Below are 19,566 nucleotides of genomic sequence, written 5' to 3' on the forward strand. Positions count from 1 at the left end.
GTCTATAGGTGCAGGCTGGGCTTGGGACGGACAGGCTTTCCTTGCCTCTGGCCCCAGGGCCCTCTCTGCTACTTTATAGCATCATTTTTCTAGCTTTTCCTGTGTCATTTTTTGGGGCCAAGACCCAGTTAGCCAGTTAGGAACCCTCTGTGATGAATTTCTAGGGGAAGAGGCTTTTATAGCCACTGGGATACAGCCCTCCATGATCAATTTCTAGGGGAGAGGCTTTTATAGCCACTGGATACAACCCTGTAGCAGGACCCTCAGAAGTCTGTGACTGTCCAGACATGCTCAGGGCCCTAGTGATAGCAAAATTGAGAGAAGCCATGATAGCAAGAGGAAGGAGAGTAGCTGAGTAGCCATCAGTTTGCACAAGCTCTGGCTCTCCCACAGACAGACGGCACTCCTCATTTGGATATATCTCATTGCCCCTCCTATTCTCTCTCTAAGCTGATGGGTGTTGCATGCACACAGCTCCCACACATCCCTCACTGAAAGAAAGGTCCCATATTTTACTTTAAAACCTCTTGTATGCACTATCCATGGTGATATTTAATGGGCCGGGTCCAGACTGTCGTGTGACTTGGAAACTTCCCCGACTTAACTCCCACTAGGATTTTTGCCTCTAACCTGAAGGAACGCATGGCCCAGCGCTTCTACAACCTTGTCCTGCTCCCGCGAGTACGAGATGACATTGCTGAATACAAACGACTCAACTTCCATCTCTATATGGCTCTCAAGAAGGCCCTTTTCAAACCTGGAGCCTGGTTCAAAGGTGGGATCCCAGAGGCAGGGAAGAAAGTGAAGGGCTGGAGCTTCTATGGGGAACACAGCAGGCCTGGTGTGGGAAATTGCTAGCTGTCCCTGGGCTGGGTGGGAATGCTTCCTACTGTAACTCCTTTTTCTCATCCTGGGCTCATAGTGACTGCCCTTTGACTCTCCCCAGGGGTCCTGATTCCACTGTGCGAGTCTGGCACTTGCACCCTCCGGGAAGCCATCATTGTGGGTAGCATCATCACCAAGTGCTCCATCCCTGTGTTGCACTCCAGGTAGCGTTGCTGGGGGTGGAGCGGCGGGGTGGGGGCTGGTCAGTGGATATCCAGATAGTGGAATTGCCAGGACTTGGGGATGGGTAGAGTGGAGAAGAAGCTAAGGATAGTCTTGGGTTTGTGCTTATTTAAGCCAATGAGTAGGTGTATCATTATCCCCCTAAATGTAAGTTCTGCAACAACAGGGCCCGAGTGCCTGGTATAAAGAAAGTACTCAGTAAATAGATGAACAAATGAGTAGGAAACACAGGAAGAAAGTAGTTAGGGTGGAGACGTTGAGATGTTTGGACCATACTCTAGTTGGGTACTGAAACAAGCAGTCTATGCTGGAGGTAGAGATTTGGGTGGATCCCTGTAGAGATGGTGACTCAAGTCAAGCGAGTATAATACGATTGGGTAGGTGAGAAGGTCCCTGGGGAATACCATAGTGTAAGGGCCAGCAGAGGGGAAGAAAAAAGGGGGAAAGCACAGAGGGAGAAGTAGGATCCTTCTTCCAATGTTTTCCCCGCTAACTCTACCCCACCTCCCTTTCCCACTAGCGCGGCCATGCTAAAAATTGCTGAGATGGAATACAGTGGTGCCAACAGCATCTTCCTGCGACTGCTGCTGGATAAGAAGTATGCACTGCCTTACCGGGTGCTGGATGCCCTAGTCTTCCACTTCCTGGGGTTCCGGACAGAGAAGCGTGAACTGCCTGTGCTCTGGCACCAGTGCCTCCTGACTTTGGTCCAGCGCTACAAGGCCGACTTGGCCACAGACCAGAAAGAGGCCCTCTTAGAACTGCTCCGGCTGCAGCCCCATCCACAGCTATCCCCCGAAATCAGGCGTGAGCTTCAGAGCGCAGTCCCCCGAGATGTGGAAGATGTTCCCATCACCATGGAGTGAGAAAACAGTCAGTTGTCCTGGCCAAAGGGGTTTGGAAGGACACCAAGACCCCCGTTGGTGACTGAAGATGACACCAAACCTTAATGGCTAAAGACCCAGATCAGGGCAGTGACAGATCACAGGAACATCTGTGGCTTCCAGTCCAGGACAGGAAGGACTGAGGGTCTGGCTGGTTCCCTCTTCCATTCTAGGCCCTTACCCCTGTTCAGTTCTGAGAGCCAACTTATACCATACACTGGCATTCCCAGTCCCCAGCTGGGGCTTGGTGTGAGTACTTTTTCTATGGCTATTGTGTCAGGTCACTGTGGATAAAGGCAAAGGCAGGTATTTATTGAACCTCTGTGTTTGGTGTAGTAAATGGAGGTGGGCATTACTCCTGTTAGTATCTGGAAGATGGAGGACATTCTTGTCCCGTTTATATAGGAGCCACCTCCCTTGATCTCCAAGCTTGTTTCTCCAGGCTACACTCACCTTGTTAGCCACCTGGGGACACATCCTCTGCCTTCTCCCATGACAGGCTGCAGCAGCCAGGAGCAGGTTGTCCAAAGATGGTCATGTGTCAGCTGTGGATGAAAGGACTACAAGAGAAAACTTGAGGAAAGCAGAGATACAGTCAAGAAAGGCCAGAGAATAAGGCTGGGCCCAAGAAGAGTTAGATCAGAGCTAGCATCAAACAGGCTCCCTTTCTGGCTTTTCAGCCAATGAAAGCTTTAGTGACTAGTAAACTACGGCCAAGTGCCCCTTTTTTTGAGACAGAGTCTCGCTCTGTTGCCCAGGCTGGAGTACAGTGGCATGATCTTGGCTCACTGCAGCCTCCGCCTCCTGGGTTCGATAGATTCTCTTGCCTCAGCCTCCTGAGTAGCTGAGACTACGGGTGCGTGCCACCACGCCTGGCAAATTTTTAAATTTTTAGTAGAGATGGGGTTTCACCAGGTTGGCCAGGCTGGTCTCGAACTCCTGACCTCAGGTGATCCACCCGCCTCAGCCTCCCAAAGTGCTGGGATGACAGGCGTGAGCCACCGCACCCAGCCCAAGTGCCTGTTTTTGTGTGGCCCATGAGCTAAGAATGATTTTTCCATTTTTAAATGGGGAAAAAAATTAACAGTATTTTGTGATAGGTAGGAATTACATGAAATTCCAGTTTCAGCATCCATAATTTTGTTGGAACAGCCATGCTCACCCATTTACATGTTTCATGTGGCTGCTTTTGTGCTACAACAGCAGAGTTAAGTATAATCCTGCTATAACCCTTATTTGCTTCCAAAATTGTGCATTTGTTCCAACCCATTTAATATATTTGGGAACAGTTTGATCATAACGCAGGCTTAATGTTTGCTTGTGTATGATTTCATCCTCGAGAAACATTAGGTGAATATGGGAAACTGTACCCAGCTGAACCAAGCCTAACTAGTACACAAAACTCACACTTGAACATGTACCAGCTACCTCACTTAGCTGCCCACCTGTGTTGAGCAACCCTTCCAACATCCACTTCCAAAAGCAAAGTGCATGTCTTCAAGATAAAAGGCCGTATTTATTGTAATATTTATGTATTTCTCAACCATTTGACATGTAAAAACCAAGCTATCCTTTTTTTAACATGTGTCACTCATTTGAGTGTTGTGCTTCAAGCCCCATTTTTCCCATGAGACCTGTGGTTTTTATTGTGCAAATTGCATGGCATAGTGATTTTCAGGAACACATAGGTCACATTATAAAGCAGAACTGATTATATTTGGGTCAGAGACCATATAGCCCGCAAAGCCTAACTATCCAGCCCTTTACAGAAAAGGCTCAATGATCCCTGCTTTAGACCACTGGCTTCCGCCTCCTTACCTCATACAGTCCAGAAATAGACTTAACCCACACACCAATCCAAGAAGCCAAAGCCAGTTTTATTTCACAATCTTTATTACAGTAGGATGATGGTCCTGGGCCACCAGCCTAAACCTTGTGGCCTTAGGAAAGACCTGTGTCAACAGGGCTTCCTCCCTCTCTAGACAGGGGCTCAGCCACCTCCAGGGCATCCCTGTTGCATTTTCTCTGCTGGAGGATGGGGCAGAGGGACAACAGGAGAGGAGGGCATGACCCCACCCCAGGCTGTAGCAGCTCCTCGGCCACAATGATCCTTTTGCCAGTAGCAGAAGGGAGGAAAACAGCAACCACCAGGGTTACCACCACTTGTGGGATGGCCAGGACCCCGTTATGTCCTCTTACAGTTGTGCTCAAAGCAATTAATAAATTAAAATGAGCCTTCAGCAGCAAAGCTGTCAATCACACAGAAGCTGAGCAGAAAACAAAGCAAAGAGGAATTTATAGCTTCTCTGGCTGAGGCCTAGGCCCCTCCCTCTAGGAGCAGCTGTCAGCACGGATTATATAGGGGCCTCCAAAGTACTGAGGAGTCATCTAGACTATTCCCCCTCATATGTGTCTATCATGCATGAAATTTCAGAGGGACCCCAATCCAAATGCAATAACCCTAGAAGGGGCAACACCTTTAGAAGGCACTAGAGCATTTTGGCAGTTGAAAACAGCCCCCAGGGGTGGGGGGCGCTCAAAAGGAATGCTGGCGTTATGTATCCAATTCTGTCCCATCAGCCTGCCCCACCCCCAGCTAGAGTTGGGAAAGGCGCTGCTGGTCAGATGCAGGGAGGAGGAGCTTGACTACCCACCGAAATGCAGACGTGGCTGGCCAGGCCCCTTAGTGCACACTGCGGGGATGGGTAGGACCAGACCCCTTGGGCTTTGTGAAGGGGGAACAGACGCCCCTTCAGGCTTCAGATGTGGTGTGGTTTGTTCCTGGAGGCAGGGAGGTGGGTGGCAGCGGCCCCTCCTCTGCTTAGTGGCCACTCCAGAGGGCCTCTCCAGGGCTACAGGTGTATGGCTGTGACATCTGTAGGAGTGCTGGTCTGGCTGGGCCCTTGGCTGCTGGAGCCCCGGGGGGCTTTGGGCGCTGGGCTGGAGCTGGTCTGGGCGGCTTCCCTGAGGCTCTCCCTGAGTGCAGCTTCGATCTGCTCCTGACAGGCCCGCAGGCAGTCCTGGGAACATGGGAGAACAGTGAGGACTGAACACTCCCCCCCATAGCATCTGGCAGCAGGTGCAGGGGAAGGACAGCTCCCAACACATGGGGAAGTCTGGGGAGGTTAGGCCACAGCCCAGCCCCAGGAATCGCTCTTCAGTTCTCAGAAACTAGCAAGAGGATGTGGCAAGGGAGTGTGAGAGCAGCCCTGCATCTGACACCGAATCCCCCACCCCCACTCCAGCACACCACTTGGCAAGAAAAGAGCCCCTAGGGCCAGTGCCCTTCACCCCACCCAAGATACTTGCTCTTCTCCAGACCAAGGCAGGAGATAAAAAGCCACAAAGCCCCAAGGTTGTGAAACCAGGACTCAGGACCAGGTTGGGGTTGGAGGTTTCCCTCTACTGGAGGCTCAGGGCATAGCACTATATGAATGGAGAGGCTGCTGCCCAGCTGCCCAGCACTCACCACTTCAGTGCCAGTGATCCCTGCCAGCAGCTCTGTAAGCTCATCCCCGGACATGGAGCAGGCACCCAGGCCTTGCACTGCAGCCCCAATGCTGCCCGTGGCGATCATGGATGGCGGGTACATGGCAAAGGTATAATCTTGGAGAGGAGGAAAGGGAACCATGAGATGAGGAAACCTGAAGGATAACAGCCAGCATGGACTTCCGACTCCTCGGAAAGTGCCAGGCAGCATAAGTAGAGCAGAGGACATGCTAGAAAACTCCAGCAGTGGGTGGGGCAAGATATCGGCAAGGGAGGAAGACAGGAAAGAGTATCTTTCCTAGAGATCAGGACCAACTGCCAGTTTCCATAGGTCCAGGGAATAGACAAGACACTCCCTAGTGTGGGAACACAACTAGGGCCAAGAGACAGGGGTTCCGTTCCCAACATGTTCACTGTGGGACCTTGGGCGAGTCACTTCTCTCTATACCCTCGGTGTCCCTCCTACAAACTGGAGGGGTCTGAGATCCCATAGAGCTGATTATGACCTGCTTTTCTGTATCGAGACTGGGGGCTCAGAGGGGATGTAATTTTCACAAATTAATTTTGACAGTATAAACCAGAATCTCCTAGTTACCTCTCACCCTTATAAGTCTAATGATTTTTCCAATTTGGCAAAAATGTGCACAGGGCTCTTACCTGTAGCACAGAGGGCCAAAAAGGTCTGGGCGTGCTTTTTGACCAAGGCCTGTCGGTCACGGGGCAGAGAAAGCCGGTGCAGAATGAGGGCCAGGAAATCATGTGCAATCACAGCAGCCAGGTCCCACTTGAGCTTCCCTAGGACCAGCACCTCCCAGTCCTGGAAAAGGGGGAAAAGGGTGGGGTCAGTGGCTGGAGAAGGGAAAAGGAAGGAGTAAAGCAGAAGTCTCAAAGTCTCATAGGCAGGGAAGCCCATCAAACTTTTAAAGCCCAAGACCTCAGTTTCTGATTTTAGGGCCAGGCACCATGGAGTTCAAGGCAAGGAAGAGGAGGGGCATGTGCTTTGAGCACTTACTGATCATTTACTAGGTGCCAAGACAACATACTTTACATGGATTATCCCTTTTAATCCTGTCTGGTTATGTTTAAGGGGCCAATAATCAGGCCTTCTCCTGACTTCATTCAGGGCTCTGAGGATTTCTCCAGCCAGGGCTGAAAGACGGAAGCAGCAGATACCACAGCATCATTATGAACTGGGGACTCCTCTGGGATGAAGCAGAGACTCTCCCAACCCCAAGGATTTGTGAAAGGGCAGATCACCACTAGCTTCCCCTGCAACTCTGCATCCCAGCCAAGTCCACACCTCTTGAATCAACAGGAGGGAGTGTGACTCCTCCAATGACAGCCACTGAGCCTTTTCTGAGGTTCCTCAAAGGGGAGATTGCCCAACCCAAGCCACATCCCCTTGGTAGGATATCAGGGACAGGTCCTGAGGTATAGCACCCCACCCCACCCCCTTTAGCTGGAACCCATAGTGCCCCATGCCACTTGACTTTCAGGAGGATAGGCGGAGGCCAAGCTAGACAGGATGGCCCCAAATGATTCCTGAGGGATCAAGTCCTATCCTCACCTACCCAAGCCTACCTGCCAGTACTAGGTTTTGGGAGAACCCTGGAAGCCTCACCCCAATCCACTCATCATGGGTTCCCAGACCTGGCCCCATTTCTGAGTTGCACACATCAGGATTTCTTCATTGTTTTATCTCAGGAAGGAACTTGTGGGTTTGACTCCTTATTGAGGCAGAAATGGCAACCCCACCCAACCTCTTCCAGGCCCCAGCCACAGCTGTCTCTGTCTTGGCCCCAGCTTAGGTGTCAGCCTCTCAAATCAGTCCCTACCCTCAAAGAGCCCCAGAGAAAACAGCCTGGCCAGAAGTGAGGCAGAGAAATTACAACGCTACTCCCAGTGACTGTCCCAGGAGCCAACTCCTAACTCAGCAGTAAACAGAAGGGACCCAGCTTCTAAGGAAGCATCTGGAAGGCAACTGGGGGTGGGACTCTCCCTATGGGGAGGCAAGGGGTCATGTTTGAGGGAAGGTGGCCACCCTTCCCCATATCCAGGCAACCAGAGAATCCCAGTGTTAATTGGTGGAGAACACACCCCTGCAAGTGCTTAGCTTCAGTGGGTGGCAGCAGCCATCACATCCCTGACTTTTAAGGCAACCTGGTCTGGCTAGAAGACCCAGGTTCTACACTCATCTGCTCAGTGCGATGCTGAGGCAGGGAGCTTTCCCTCCCTCCTTGGGCCTCAGCCTCCTCTGCTGCACACGGATATGGACCAATTGGAGTTCTCAGAGGTCCCTTCCAACCTTGACCTTCTAGGAAGACTTCTGGGCACTCCACACCCAGCTCAGACAAAGGGAAGAGTACTTTTTGCCTGCACTGAAAAACCCTCATATGTGGGCACACACACCACCTCCATCTTTTCACAAAAAGGAAGTTCCCCTTCTACCTTCCAGCCCCAACCCCTCCAAAAACATCTTGCTCTCTGGCCCTGGAAACTAGCTCCACCTTCAGACTTGCCAAAAACTACCAGATTCATCACAAAGAGCTGTGGAGTCTCCTGGATTCCCAACTCTGGCCTCCTACTCCCATCTCTGAGCTACTTGGCAGGAAGAGGAATCCTGTTCCTCGACTCACAGCAGTCGGGGGCCCCAGTACCCTGGCTTCCCTGCCAGCCAATCACAGCAGCCTGCTTGCTGCCCTCCTCCCTGGGAGATGGGGCCCAGAGACTCCTCTCAGGGTCAGCAGAAGACTTGGCCCGCCACAGAGCAAGGTGGAAGAAAGTGCCAGCTCACCCACCCTCTCCCCCCAGCCCCCTAGGAGACAATCTGCATGTCCTAAATAACCTCTTCCAGATCCAGCAGCTCCCCGGGACTGAGGCTCCTTCTGAGGCGGGACAGAACCGGTGACTTTCCTGCCCTGTCTGAGCCCAGCCCAAGTTTCCAGCAAGAGGCCCAGGGAGCCACTTCCCAAACCACAGGAGTGACAGCAGCTCCCCACAGGGTTATGAAAGACCTTGGTCAGAGAGGGCGGGCCGGGGGAGGGGGCACCATTATCACATCGGAAGCAGCTGCAGCTCACCTCCCTGCCTGTCCCTCAGCTTGGGCCTTTGGCTAAGGGGGGTAGAGGGAGCTGTTTCCACCAGGCCCAAAGCAGCTGCTCCAGTTCCTCAGAATGAGGACAGGAAAGGATTAGGAAGAAGCTGTCTCTTCCGGGATATAAGAGGAAGCAAAGAAGGTGGGATGAAATACATCAGCCCTTCCTTAAAGCAATCAGAGCCTGGCTTTAATTGGCTCTGGGAGGTTTTTCTATCACAAAGTCCACATGAGGATAAAGACTCAACCAAGGCAAACCCCCTCCCCCACATGAAGCACATTCCACTCCCCTACTCCAGTGGGGGTGTGCAGGCATGCCCTTCTGCTGCCAATAAATAACTCATGGTGGCTGCGTAAACCCAGAGGCAAAGTACTAGTGAGTGTAGACATGCAGTTTGACTTGTTGCTATCTGAGGGAAAGACCAGGAAGGAGTGGCATCTCCTGGAGGTCAGGAGGGCGTTTAATGCCTGACTGCAGCTCGAGCCTGGGCGGGAGTGATACTAACCATCACACCACACTGCCCCATCGTTTGTTCCACCCTAATTCCCTTCCCAAAGGTCCTGATCGCCTTGCGCCCTCTCCAGGGAGCAGAAAGCCTCTGATATCTCAAGCGTTCCTTTTCCTGGAAAGTGGGGAGACAGTATGTGTCGGGGGTGGGGGGAGTTACACACGCACCCGCAACTGGCGGGGAGAGACAGCGTGGTCGGTGTAGATGCACAGTTTTTCGATGGTCAGGGGCGTGGTCTCGCGCAGCTTGGAGGCCAGCAGCATGCAGACCGCACCCAGGAGCTGCAACTGCGCCTTTCGGGTGGGGACACAGGACAGGTAGCGATCCAGGTAGTTCATGGCCAGGGGGAAGACTTCCTCCTCACAGCGCTGCTCCTCACATACCTGGGGGAGGGCGCACAGTCACTGCTGGGGCCGGAGCGTGGGGAACACAGCAGCGCGGGGGTGGGGGCGCTGAAGTGAGGTGGGATAGGGAGCAAAAACGGGAGAGAGGGTAAGCTACTTACAGAGACAAGGACCAATAAAGGAGGAGGATGGGCCCTCCCCAAGGTGACGCCCCCCACTTCCTCTGCGCGGCCTCCTCCCCTCTCCCCTTGGTGGGGTGGGGGTGGTAAAGTCAAGGAGCCCTTCCTCAAGAAGGATTCCAAACGGAGACTCCCCTCCCCCACAGCGACGGGAAGTGGGACGCAAGGGTCACCCATGGTAGCCAGAGAGCTGGGACCTCACCCCCATCACCGCCACCACTGCACACACCCGAAGGGAAGGGAGGAGGCTCCTGCCACTGCCTCCCGCACTTTTCATTTCCCTGTCGGCCGGAACAGGGCGCGCGCCACCCCCATCGCCTTCCCCGCCAGAACCCCGCGACAGACACAGGAACCGGCTCCCGGGCGGGGGCGGCCGAGCCCAGGGTTTTCCAGGCGCGCTCTCCGGAGAAGGCCGGGAGGGGGAGGGAAGTGGGAGACGCTGTGAGAAGCCGAAGGGGAGACGATGTCCCTGGTCCCGTTTTCTCGGCCCGAAGAGAGGCACAGTTACGGTGCCAAGTGACTGGCACTCACAGTTGGGAGGAGCCGATTAGGGCTCGGGAAAGCAAGGGAGGCAGCTGGCTAGGGTGCCCTAGTGGAAGGCCAGGCCCCGGGGGTCTTAGCCTCGGAGCATCCTGCAGATTGCTGTGGGGACCGCGATGTCCCGACAGGGCGGCCCCGGTGTGTCCAGACCCGGGAGCGGTGGGGGAGGGGGACGCGTCCGGGCGGTACCTCCAGCATCCAGTAAGCCAGCATCTTCCGCATGTGCGGCTTTATCTCCCGCTGCACGCACTGGAAGTAGGAGGCGCGGGGCACGTAGCGCTCCTCCAGGCGGAGCAGGCTCTGCAGGACACGCTGGTCCCCGAGTAGCCGCGGGTCCGGCCCGGCCCGGGGCGCGTGCCGGGTGCCTTCGCAACACAGCAGCTCCATACTCGGGCAGCGCACAGGCAGGGCGGGAGTGCGGGCTCGCGAGTTTCAAGGCAGGCGACGGGCCGGAGAGCGCGGAGAGCGGGTCTGGCGCTGGCGCTGGCACTGCGCGGCGGATCCCCAGCCCGCCCGCCGCCCGCGCGCGCCGCTTCCCTGACAGGCGCCCCGCCCCTCGCGACGATGTAGCAACCGTGGAATGCTCGGACGTCGCAACGCTCCGAGGGGCGGGGCTGCGGCGCCCCGGACGGAAAGGGCTGGCTGGGCGCTCTCCCCTCCCTCCCGCGGCCCCATTGGGCCGCTGAGCGCAAGCCGGCCGGCTTCCGGGCACTCCGGGCCCTCTGGACCACCGGGTGCAGAGAACTTTCTAGGAGGTGGGCCTCCTACCCACCCACGAGCCCTCCCATTTTGCTTCTCGGACTCTAGTCACCCAGGAAAGAATTTTTCTCCAAAGGTCATTCATTCACTTATTCATTCGTCAAACCCTACTTCACCGGCTGCTTGCTCTAAGGAATGCGATAAATAATGTCAGAGTCAGTTCTTAGTGAACACTGCTCCAAAGCCTCACAATGTAATGACTCACTACATCTTCACGAAAACTCGGAAACCGAGGCAACTGTCATTCGGTTGGCCCGTGGCAGAGCTAGGATTGGGAATCTGGCCTTCTTGCTCCAGATTCTGTGCTCTACACCACTGCTAGTTAAACAGTGATCCCAGACCTGTCCCGTGCATGGTCATCGCCTGGGAGCTGGTTAGAAATGCAGACTCTCAGGCCCACCCCTAACCTGAATCAGAATCTGCATTTTAACTAGATTTCTGTGCACTTTAAAGTATGAGAGCTTTAGTCTAAATCAGCATATAACAGAACGGAAAGGCCATGGAGTCAAGGCCTCCTCACCTTGTCAAGTTGGTTGCCCAGCTTTGGACAAGCCCCTAAAGTCGGCCTTAGTTTCTGTTTGGAGAAACTGGACGGAAAAACTAGATTCTCACTGAATCAGTTTCTCCCACAGACTCTGAGATCTACCGGTTGCATTTCTTCCACCTCCCAAACTTTTGGTTACTTTGTAGTTTTACCGGAAGCTGGATTCCCTTGACCAAGAAGCAGACAAAAGACCTCCAATAATGCTCCAAATGGGAGGAGGCTATAGAGGATCCCTGCCCTACTGAGGTCCTCCTGACTTAGGAGACACTAAGGAAGTGTCTCTTTCCTTACTAAGGAAGTAACTAGAGAAATGACACTATGTAGAAGATGTAAGTTCTGTGCCAACCATTTTCTGTTAATTATTATTATTATTATTATTATTATTATTTTTGTTTGAGACGAAGCCTCACTCTGTTGCTCAAGCTGGAGTGCAGTGGCGCCATCTGGGCTCACTGCAACCTCCACCTCCCATATTCAAGCGATTCGCGAGTAGCTGGGACTACAGGCACGCACCACCATGCCTGGCTAATTTTTGTATTTTTCGTAGAAACGGGGTTTCACTATGTTGGCCAGGCTAGTCTCGAACTCCTGATCTCGTGATCCGCCGGTCTCGGCCTCCAAAAGTGCTGGGATTACAGGTATGAGCCACTGCACCTGGCCGAATTATTCTTTCTTCTATAATAAATTGTATTGTAGTTTTAATATCATAAAATACTCTTGCATTGTAGAAAACTTCAAAAATGCAGATAAGCCACAAAAAAAGGAAATAATCATTTGCAATTTGCCATCCAGTAATAACCCTTTAATATATCAATGTTTATTTGGTAATCTTTGTTCTATGAATAAACACACATTTTAAATGGAATCATCACAAACTGTTTTGTAAGCTTTTTTCATTAAAAAAAAATACTGTTAACACTTTTCCATGCCATTAAATATTCTAGGACATAATTTGTAATGGGGACATAGTATACCATCAGCTGAATGTACAAAATGTATTTTGACAAACCTGTATTGGTGGAAATTTAAATTATTTCTAGTTCTTCCCTATTAGACACAATACTGTAAAATATTTTTGGGGTGATATCTTTGTGCACACTCATGATTATTTCTAGAAGTGAATTAATTTCTAGAAGTGGAATTTCCCAATCTAAGGTTATGAAACATTCTAAGGCTTTTGATACACTTCTAATTGCCAAATTTTCCTGCTGAATAGTTAAACCAATCTACTCCACCATCATTACATACCTATTTTTCATAACAACTCTGCCAACTAGAGAGTGAAAGTGGCTTATATTACTAATAATAAATCTATTTTGGCATATTTTTAGACATTTACATTTCTTATATACATTACCCATTCATGTCCTTAGCTTATTCATTTATAGGGATGTTTGTTTTATTGATTTATAAATGCTCAGCAAATCTCAAAGATATTAACCCTTTTTGTATTTTTGTTTGGTTTTTTAACTTTGTTCATAAAAATTCTTGACATAAATTAATTTTTAAAATCAATATTTTTTAAACTTCTCATTTATAGAAACATGGCACTATGTATAAAAATGTCCCATCAGCCCAGCACTTTGGGAGGCTGAGGCAGGAGGATCACTGGAAGCCAGGAGTTGAAGACCAGCCTGGACAACAAAGCAAGACTCCTATCTCTACAAAAAAAATAAAATAAAATAAGCTGGGTGCAGTGGCACAAGCCTGTAGTCCCAGCTACTAGGGAGACTGAAGCAGGAGGATTGCTTGAGCCCAGGAGTTCAAGGCTGCAGTGAACCATGATGGTACATGACGTGCCTTAACATTTTGTTATCATACATTTTACAAAAACAAAATATTTTAGTTCATTGTTTTGACTAATTTTTGGTTCATGGTGGATTTCTTTTTTTTTTTTTTTTAACAAATAGAAGGGTTTTTGTTTGTTTGTTTGGTTGGTTGGTTTTTTTTTTTTTTTTTTGACACGGAGTTTTGCTCTTGTTGCCAGGCTGGAGTGCAATGGCACGACCTCGGCTCACTGCAACCTCCGCCTCCCGGTTTCAAGTGATTCTCCTGCCTCAGACTCCTGAGTAGCTGGGATTATAGGTGCCCACCACCCTGCCCGGCTAATTTTTGTATTTTCAGTAGAGATGGGGTTTCACCATGTTGGCCAGGCTGGTCTCAAACTCCTGACCTCAAGTGAGCCACCCCCCTCAGTCTCCCAAAGTGCTGGGATTACAGGCGTTAGGCACCACACCCGGCCTTTTAGTTGCTGATTTATTAATTGAGGGAGGGCCACACAGACTGACTAGTCCTGAAAGCTGGGTGTGAACCTGCAGTATGGGGACGGGAGCTCCTGGTGAGCAGGACTTTAGGAGAGATACTTCTGCCTCACCCCTGGATGAAACAGCCATACCTAGAGCTAGATCATCCCCGACTTTCAGGGCCAAGGACTGGCCACTGGGGAGGCAGGTGAGCTCAGTGCAGGACCAGCACAAGTTCACCAGTTACCTCCACCTCAAAGAAATAGAGGCTCCTCTTGCTTTTTTTGTCTTTGTTTTTCTAAACAAAGACAAAACTAAAGACAAAGCAATGACCGGGGCCAATAGTATGAGGCGTTTCCACCCAGGTGCATCCAATTAGAAAAAGTCAATAAAATGGCAAATTGGAGGAGGAGTGGGAATGAAATGTCACAGGCCAAATAAGAAACCCCAAAGAGGAAGGATACATTTTCTTTCTCTTTCCCTTCATCAAAATATCCCTATCTGGGGCAGGCACAGTGGCTCACGCCTGTAATCCCAGCACTTTGGGAGGCCAAGGCGGGATCACCTGAGGTCAGGAGTTCGAGACCAGCCTGGCCAACATGGTGAAACCCCATCTCTACTAAAAATACAAAAAAATTAGCTGGGTGTGGTGTCCCAGTTACTCCGGAGGCTGAGCAGGAGAATCGCTTGAACCCTGGAGCCAGAGGTTGCAGTGAGCCGAGGTCGTGCCATTGCCCTCCAGCCTGGGCAACAAGAGCGAAATTCCGTCTACAAAAAAAAAAAAAAAAAGTCCCCATCTGAGAAGTAAGAGGGTGAACAAGGTGATGGGTGAGGCCCATCACCCCACAGTCCACATACCATGGCTTAGTTACCTTCAGACCCATGGAGATGCTGGGGAGAGCCAAGCGAGCCATGGGGCTGAGGACCCGGGTGCTAAACAGGGCTCTGGAGTCAGAGACTGCTTTCAATTCAAACCTGGCTCCCCACGTTATGACTTTGAGAGAATTATTGGAACCTCTCTGTTTCCTCTTTTATCCAGTGGGGATAATATAATAGCCCCATAATGATGTTCTGAAAACTAAATGAGCAGAAAACGTCTCACCTGTGCCTGGCACAAAGCAAGCATTCAGAGACAGTAGTTTCTGAAATGATGATTATTATTCCCTTTCTCAAGGAGTACCCTTTCTGTTATGAACATGCATCCATAACCCCTCTAAGAAAAGCAAAAGTTTGAGCAGCAAGAGCCCTACTCCTAGAATTGCATCTCTAGCAAATCCTGATGACCTGGCTTATGACGGTAAACGCATGGTCTGGTGTATGGAGAGGACCCTCCAGGGTCTGGAGCCACACCCCTCTGCCACTCCACTCCCTCATTGTGTGACTTTGGCTAAGTTAAACCACCTCTCTGTGCCTGAGTTTCCTTTTCTGAAAATGGTGATAACAGTAGTACTCCCGCCGGACGCGGTGGCTCAAGCCTGTAATCCCAGCACTTTGGGAGGCCGAGGCGGGCGGATCACAAGGTCAGGAGATCGAGACCACAGTGAAACCCCATCTCTACTAAAAATACAAAAAATTAGCCGGGCGCGGTGGCGGGCGCCTGTAGTCCCAGCTACTCAGGAGGCTGAGGCAGGAGAATGGCCTGAACCCAGGAGGCGGAGCTTGCAGTGAGCCGAGATCGCGCCACTGCACTCCAGCCTGGGCAACAGCGTGAGACTCCGTCTCAAAAAAAAAAAAAAAAAAAAAAAAAAAAAAAAACAGTAGTACTCCCCTATAGAGCGGTTGTGAGGATGAAATGGGTTGATTTGTTTAAAATACATAGAAGAGTGGCTGGCATGTGGTGAACCCTTTTTTTAAAAAGTTGTGATTGTGGGACTCAAAAGCACAAAGTTGGCCGGGCACGGTGGCTCGCACCTGTAATCCCAGCACTTTGGGAGGCCGGGGCAGCAGATCACTTGAGGCCAGGAGTTCGAGACCAGCCTCGCCAACACAATAAAACCCCATCTCTACCAAAAAATATATATATATAAATTAGCCGAATGCAGTGGCAAACGCCTGTAGTCCCAGCTACTTGGGAGGCTGAGGCAGGAGAACTGTTTGAGCCTGGGAGGTGGAGGTTGCAGTGAGCCCAGATCACACTACTGCACTCCACCCTGGGCAACAGAGTGAGACCTGTCTCAACAACAAAAAGCATTAAACCAAACTGCACATAATTTAGTTTTTTTTCTTTGAGAATCAAGGAGCTATCTCAGTGCTTACAGTATTCCAGGTCACTATTACGAGCATCTATAATATTTGTACAATATTTCACATTAATCTTTAAAACTCTTTGTTTGTCCACTCCTATCAGTAAAAATTGAGCACTCTTCGGCCGGGCGCAGTGGCTCATGCCTGTAATCCCAGCACTTTGGGAGGCCGAGGTGGGTGGATCACCTGAGGTCAGGAGTTCAAGACCAGCCTGGCCAACATGGCAAAACCTCATCTCTACTAAAAATACAAAAATTGGCCAGGTGCGGTGGCTCACATCTGTAATCCCAGCACTTTGGGAGGCCGAGGTAGGCAGATCACAAGGTCAGGAGATCAAGACCAGCCTGAACAACATGGTGAAACCCCATCTCTACTAAAAATACAAAAAAAATTAGCCACGCATGGTGGCGCACACCTGTAATCCCAGCTACTTGGGAGGCTGAGGAAGGAGAATCACTTGAACCCAGGAGGTGGAGGTTGCAGTAAGCTGAGATCACACCACAGCACTCTAGCCTGGGCAACAGAGTAAGACTCCGTCTAAAAAACAAACAAACAAACAAAAAAAGAAAACCAACCTGGATGGGCATTTATTTATTTATTTATTTTTTATTTTTATTTTAATTTTTTTTTTTTTTTTTTTGAGACGGAGTCTCGCTCTGTCACCCAGGCTGGAGTGCAGTGGCCGGATCTCAGCTCACTGCAAGCTCCTCCTCTCGGGTTCACGGCATTCTCCTGCCTCAGCCTCCCAAGTAGCTGGGACTACAGGCACCCGCCACTTTGCCCGGCTAGTTTTTTGTATTTTTAGTAGAGACAGGGTTTCACCGTGTTAGCCAGGATGGTCTCGATCTCCTGACCTCCTGATCCGCCCGTCTCGGCCTCCCAAAGTGCTGGGATTACAGGCTTGAGCCACCGTGCCCGGCCTTGGATGGGCATTTAAAATCTCAACACAGCACTTTGGGCAGCACTACCAAATCAGAGCTGGTGTGAACTGACCTGTTTTCAGTTTCCGTTTTACATCGGAGGCTGCCTTCTTGGCAACGTCACAAGGATGTCCAATAGGCCAGTTAAACTCAACTTCTCCAAAACTGACATCCTGATCTTTCCCCAAAAACCTCGCTCTTCCTACACGCTCATCTCAGAAAATGGCAACTCCATCCTTCTAATGGCTCAGGCCAAACACTTGGTGTCATTCCTGACTCCTCTCTCTCAAATCCCACACAATCCCCACACTCTGATCAGCAGATCACAGAGGAGCTATTAATAATTTCAAAATATTTTCAAAATTTACTTTTTTTTCCTCCTTTGTTACCTCCTCTGTCCAAACTCGGTTCTTCCTTGACCTTACTGGTCCTTCACATCCAACCTGCGACCCACTTCTGGTTGATTCTACGTCAAAAATACATCTCCAATCCCTTTCTTTTCTTGATTTCCGATGCTACCCCCTTGGTCCGAGTTGCGTCATCTCTTACCTGGATTACAGTGGTAGCCTCCTGCCAAGTCTCCCTGACCCACCCTTGGCCCTCCAGTCTAGTCTCAACCCATCACTCTCAGTGGCTCTCCATTTCACTTGGAGTGACTGCCAAAGACCCTGCAGCATCTGTACTTCCACCCCATTTCCAGTACTCTCCCTCACTCTGCTTTGGCCACACTGTTCATGGAACACACCAGGCATACATGTTCTCTTTGCACGTGCTGTTCCATCTGCCTGGAATGTTCTGCCTCCGGATATCCACATGGCCCACTCCCTCACTTCCTTCAGGAAATCCAAAAGTTGTATTCCTCTTACAGCCTTTCCTGGCCATCCTACCTAAATTTTAATGCCAGCTCCCCAGCCCTGACACTTCTTACGCTCTTTCACTGCTTTATTCTTCTGCTTACCACTGATCACTAGTATAGCATATACTTTGCTTGCATATTCTGTTTACAGCTTGTCTACTCCCACACCACACCACCAAAACAGGATGGTATCCAGCTCATAGTAGATGTTCAATACTTTTTTTTTTTTTTTTTTTTTTTTTTTTTGAGACAAGGTCTCACTGTATTACCCAGGCTGGAATGCAGTAGCATGATAACGACTCACTGCAGCCCCTATCTCCCAGGCTCAAGTGATCTTCCCACCTTAGCTTCCCAAGTAGCTGGGACCATAGGCATACACTACCACATCTGGCTCAATAAATCTGAGTTAATGAATAAAACAAACTGGATATAAGAAAAACACCAGATGGCCGGGCGCAGTGGCTCAAGCCTGTAATCCCAGCACTTTGGGAGGCCGAGACGGGCGGATCACGAGGTCAGGAGATCGAGACCATCCTGGCTAACACAGTGAAACCTCGTCTCTACTAAAATACAAAAAAAAAATTAGCCGGGCGAGGTGGCGGGCGCCTGTACTCCCAGCTACTCGGGAGGCTGAGGCAGGAGAATGGCGTGAACCCGGGAGGCGGGGCTTGCAGTGAGCTGAGATCCGGCCACTGCACTCCAGCCTGGGCAACAGAGCCAGACTCCGTCTCAAAAAAAAAAAAAAAGAAAAAGAAAAACACCAGCATACATCACATGATAAATGGCAACTCACATGTGGTAAGGGGCTGTTGGGGCCAGACACAGTAGATAGCACATGTCCCATCCAAAGCCCAAGAGGTACTGCTTAGCTTCAGACTTTTGCTACACCATAGTAATGAGTGTGGCCATAGATTCCCTGTTTCCCCAAGATAATATTTCTTAGATCGGGCACTGTGGCTCACGCCTGCAATCCCTGCACTTTGAGAGGCTGAGTTGAGAGGATCACTGAGGCGAGGGGTTCAAGACCAGCCTAGGCAGCACAGCGAGACCTCACTACTACAAAAGAAAAGAAAAAGTCTGGGTGTGGTGGCTCATGCCTGTAATCACAGCACTTTGGGAGGCTGAGGTGGGTGGATCACTTGAGGCTAGGCGTTCAAGACCAGCCTGGCCAACATGATGGAACCCCATCTCTACTGAAAATACAAAAATTAGCCAGGCATAGTGACACACGCCCGTAATGCCAGCTACTCAAGAGGCTGAGGTAGGAGAATCGCTTGAACCCCGGAGGCAGAGGTTCCACCGAACCAAGATTGTGCCACCGCACTCCAGCCTGGGGGACAGAGTGAGACTGCGTCTCAAAAGAAAAGAAATTTCCGCTGGGCGCAGTGGCTCGTGACTGTAATCTCAACACTTTGGGAGGTGGGGACAGAGCAAGACTCCGTCTCAAAACAAAAAAAAAAGAAATTTCTTAAAATATCTATATTACGGCCAGGGGCGGTGGCTCACGCCTGTAATCCCAGCACTTTGGGAGGCCGAGGCGGGCGGATCACGAGGTCAGAAGATCGAGACCATCCTGGCTAACACAGTGAAACCCCGTCTCTACTAAAAATACAAAAAAATTAGCCGGGTGTAGTGGCAGACGCCTGTAGTCCCAGCTACTCAGGAGGCTGAGGCAGGAGAATGGCATGAACCCGGGAGGCGGAGCTTGCAGTGAGCTGAGATCCGGCCACTGCACTCCAGCCTGGGCAACAGAGCGAGACTCCATCTCAAAAAAAAAAAATTATATATTACTTCAGTTGAAAAACAGTAACAAAACCATACAAGCCATACATGATGAGCCCATATACTGGGTCTGAGGGACAAAAAGCAGTTTGCAATTTCTAGCTTATAAGC

The 19,566-nt window shown here is 50.6% G+C and overlaps 2 protein-coding genes across 4 annotated transcripts in view; one reads left to right on the plus strand and one right to left on the minus strand.

The window, feature by feature from the left end:
* Window positions 1-2,270, plus strand: part of BYSL (bystin like) — an 11,871-nt gene extending 9,601 nt beyond the window's left edge. Inside the window, exons 5-7 of the mRNA XM_050789470.1 lie at window positions 615-775; window positions 947-1,049; window positions 1,589-2,270. Of these exons, the coding sequence (XP_050645427.1) occupies window positions 615-775; window positions 947-1,049; window positions 1,589-1,934 (610 nt within the window). The 3' untranslated portion in view covers window positions 1,935-2,270. The remainder of the gene's footprint in view (window positions 1-614; window positions 776-946; window positions 1,050-1,588) is intronic.
* Window positions 2,271-3,827: 1,557 nt separating this feature from the next.
* The window catches only part of CCND3 (cyclin D3), a 230,009-nt gene continuing 214,270 nt past the window's right edge, over window positions 3,828-19,566 (minus strand). Inside the window, exons 2-6 of one of the 3 annotated variants that reach the window (XM_050789486.1) lie at window positions 10,297-10,612; window positions 9,212-9,427; window positions 6,099-6,258; window positions 5,422-5,558; window positions 3,828-4,972 (exon numbers count right to left, since the gene is read on the minus strand). In XM_050789486.1, coding sequence (XP_050645443.1) covers window positions 4,805-4,972; window positions 5,422-5,558; window positions 6,099-6,258; window positions 9,212-9,427; window positions 10,297-10,494 — 879 coding nt within the window. In that variant the 5' untranslated portion in view covers window positions 10,495-10,612 and the 3' untranslated portion in view covers window positions 3,828-4,804. The remainder of the gene's footprint in view (window positions 4,973-5,421; window positions 5,559-6,098; window positions 6,259-9,211; window positions 9,428-10,296; window positions 10,613-19,566) is intronic. The other 2 variants (XM_050789487.1, XM_050789488.1) reach the window with 2 other exon arrangements.

Source organism: Macaca thibetana, chromosome 4, assembly GCF_024542745.1.
Source record: "Macaca thibetana thibetana isolate TM-01 chromosome 4, ASM2454274v1, whole genome shotgun sequence".
In the NCBI taxonomy this organism is placed as follows: Eukaryota; Metazoa; Chordata; class Mammalia; order Primates; family Cercopithecidae; genus Macaca; species Macaca thibetana.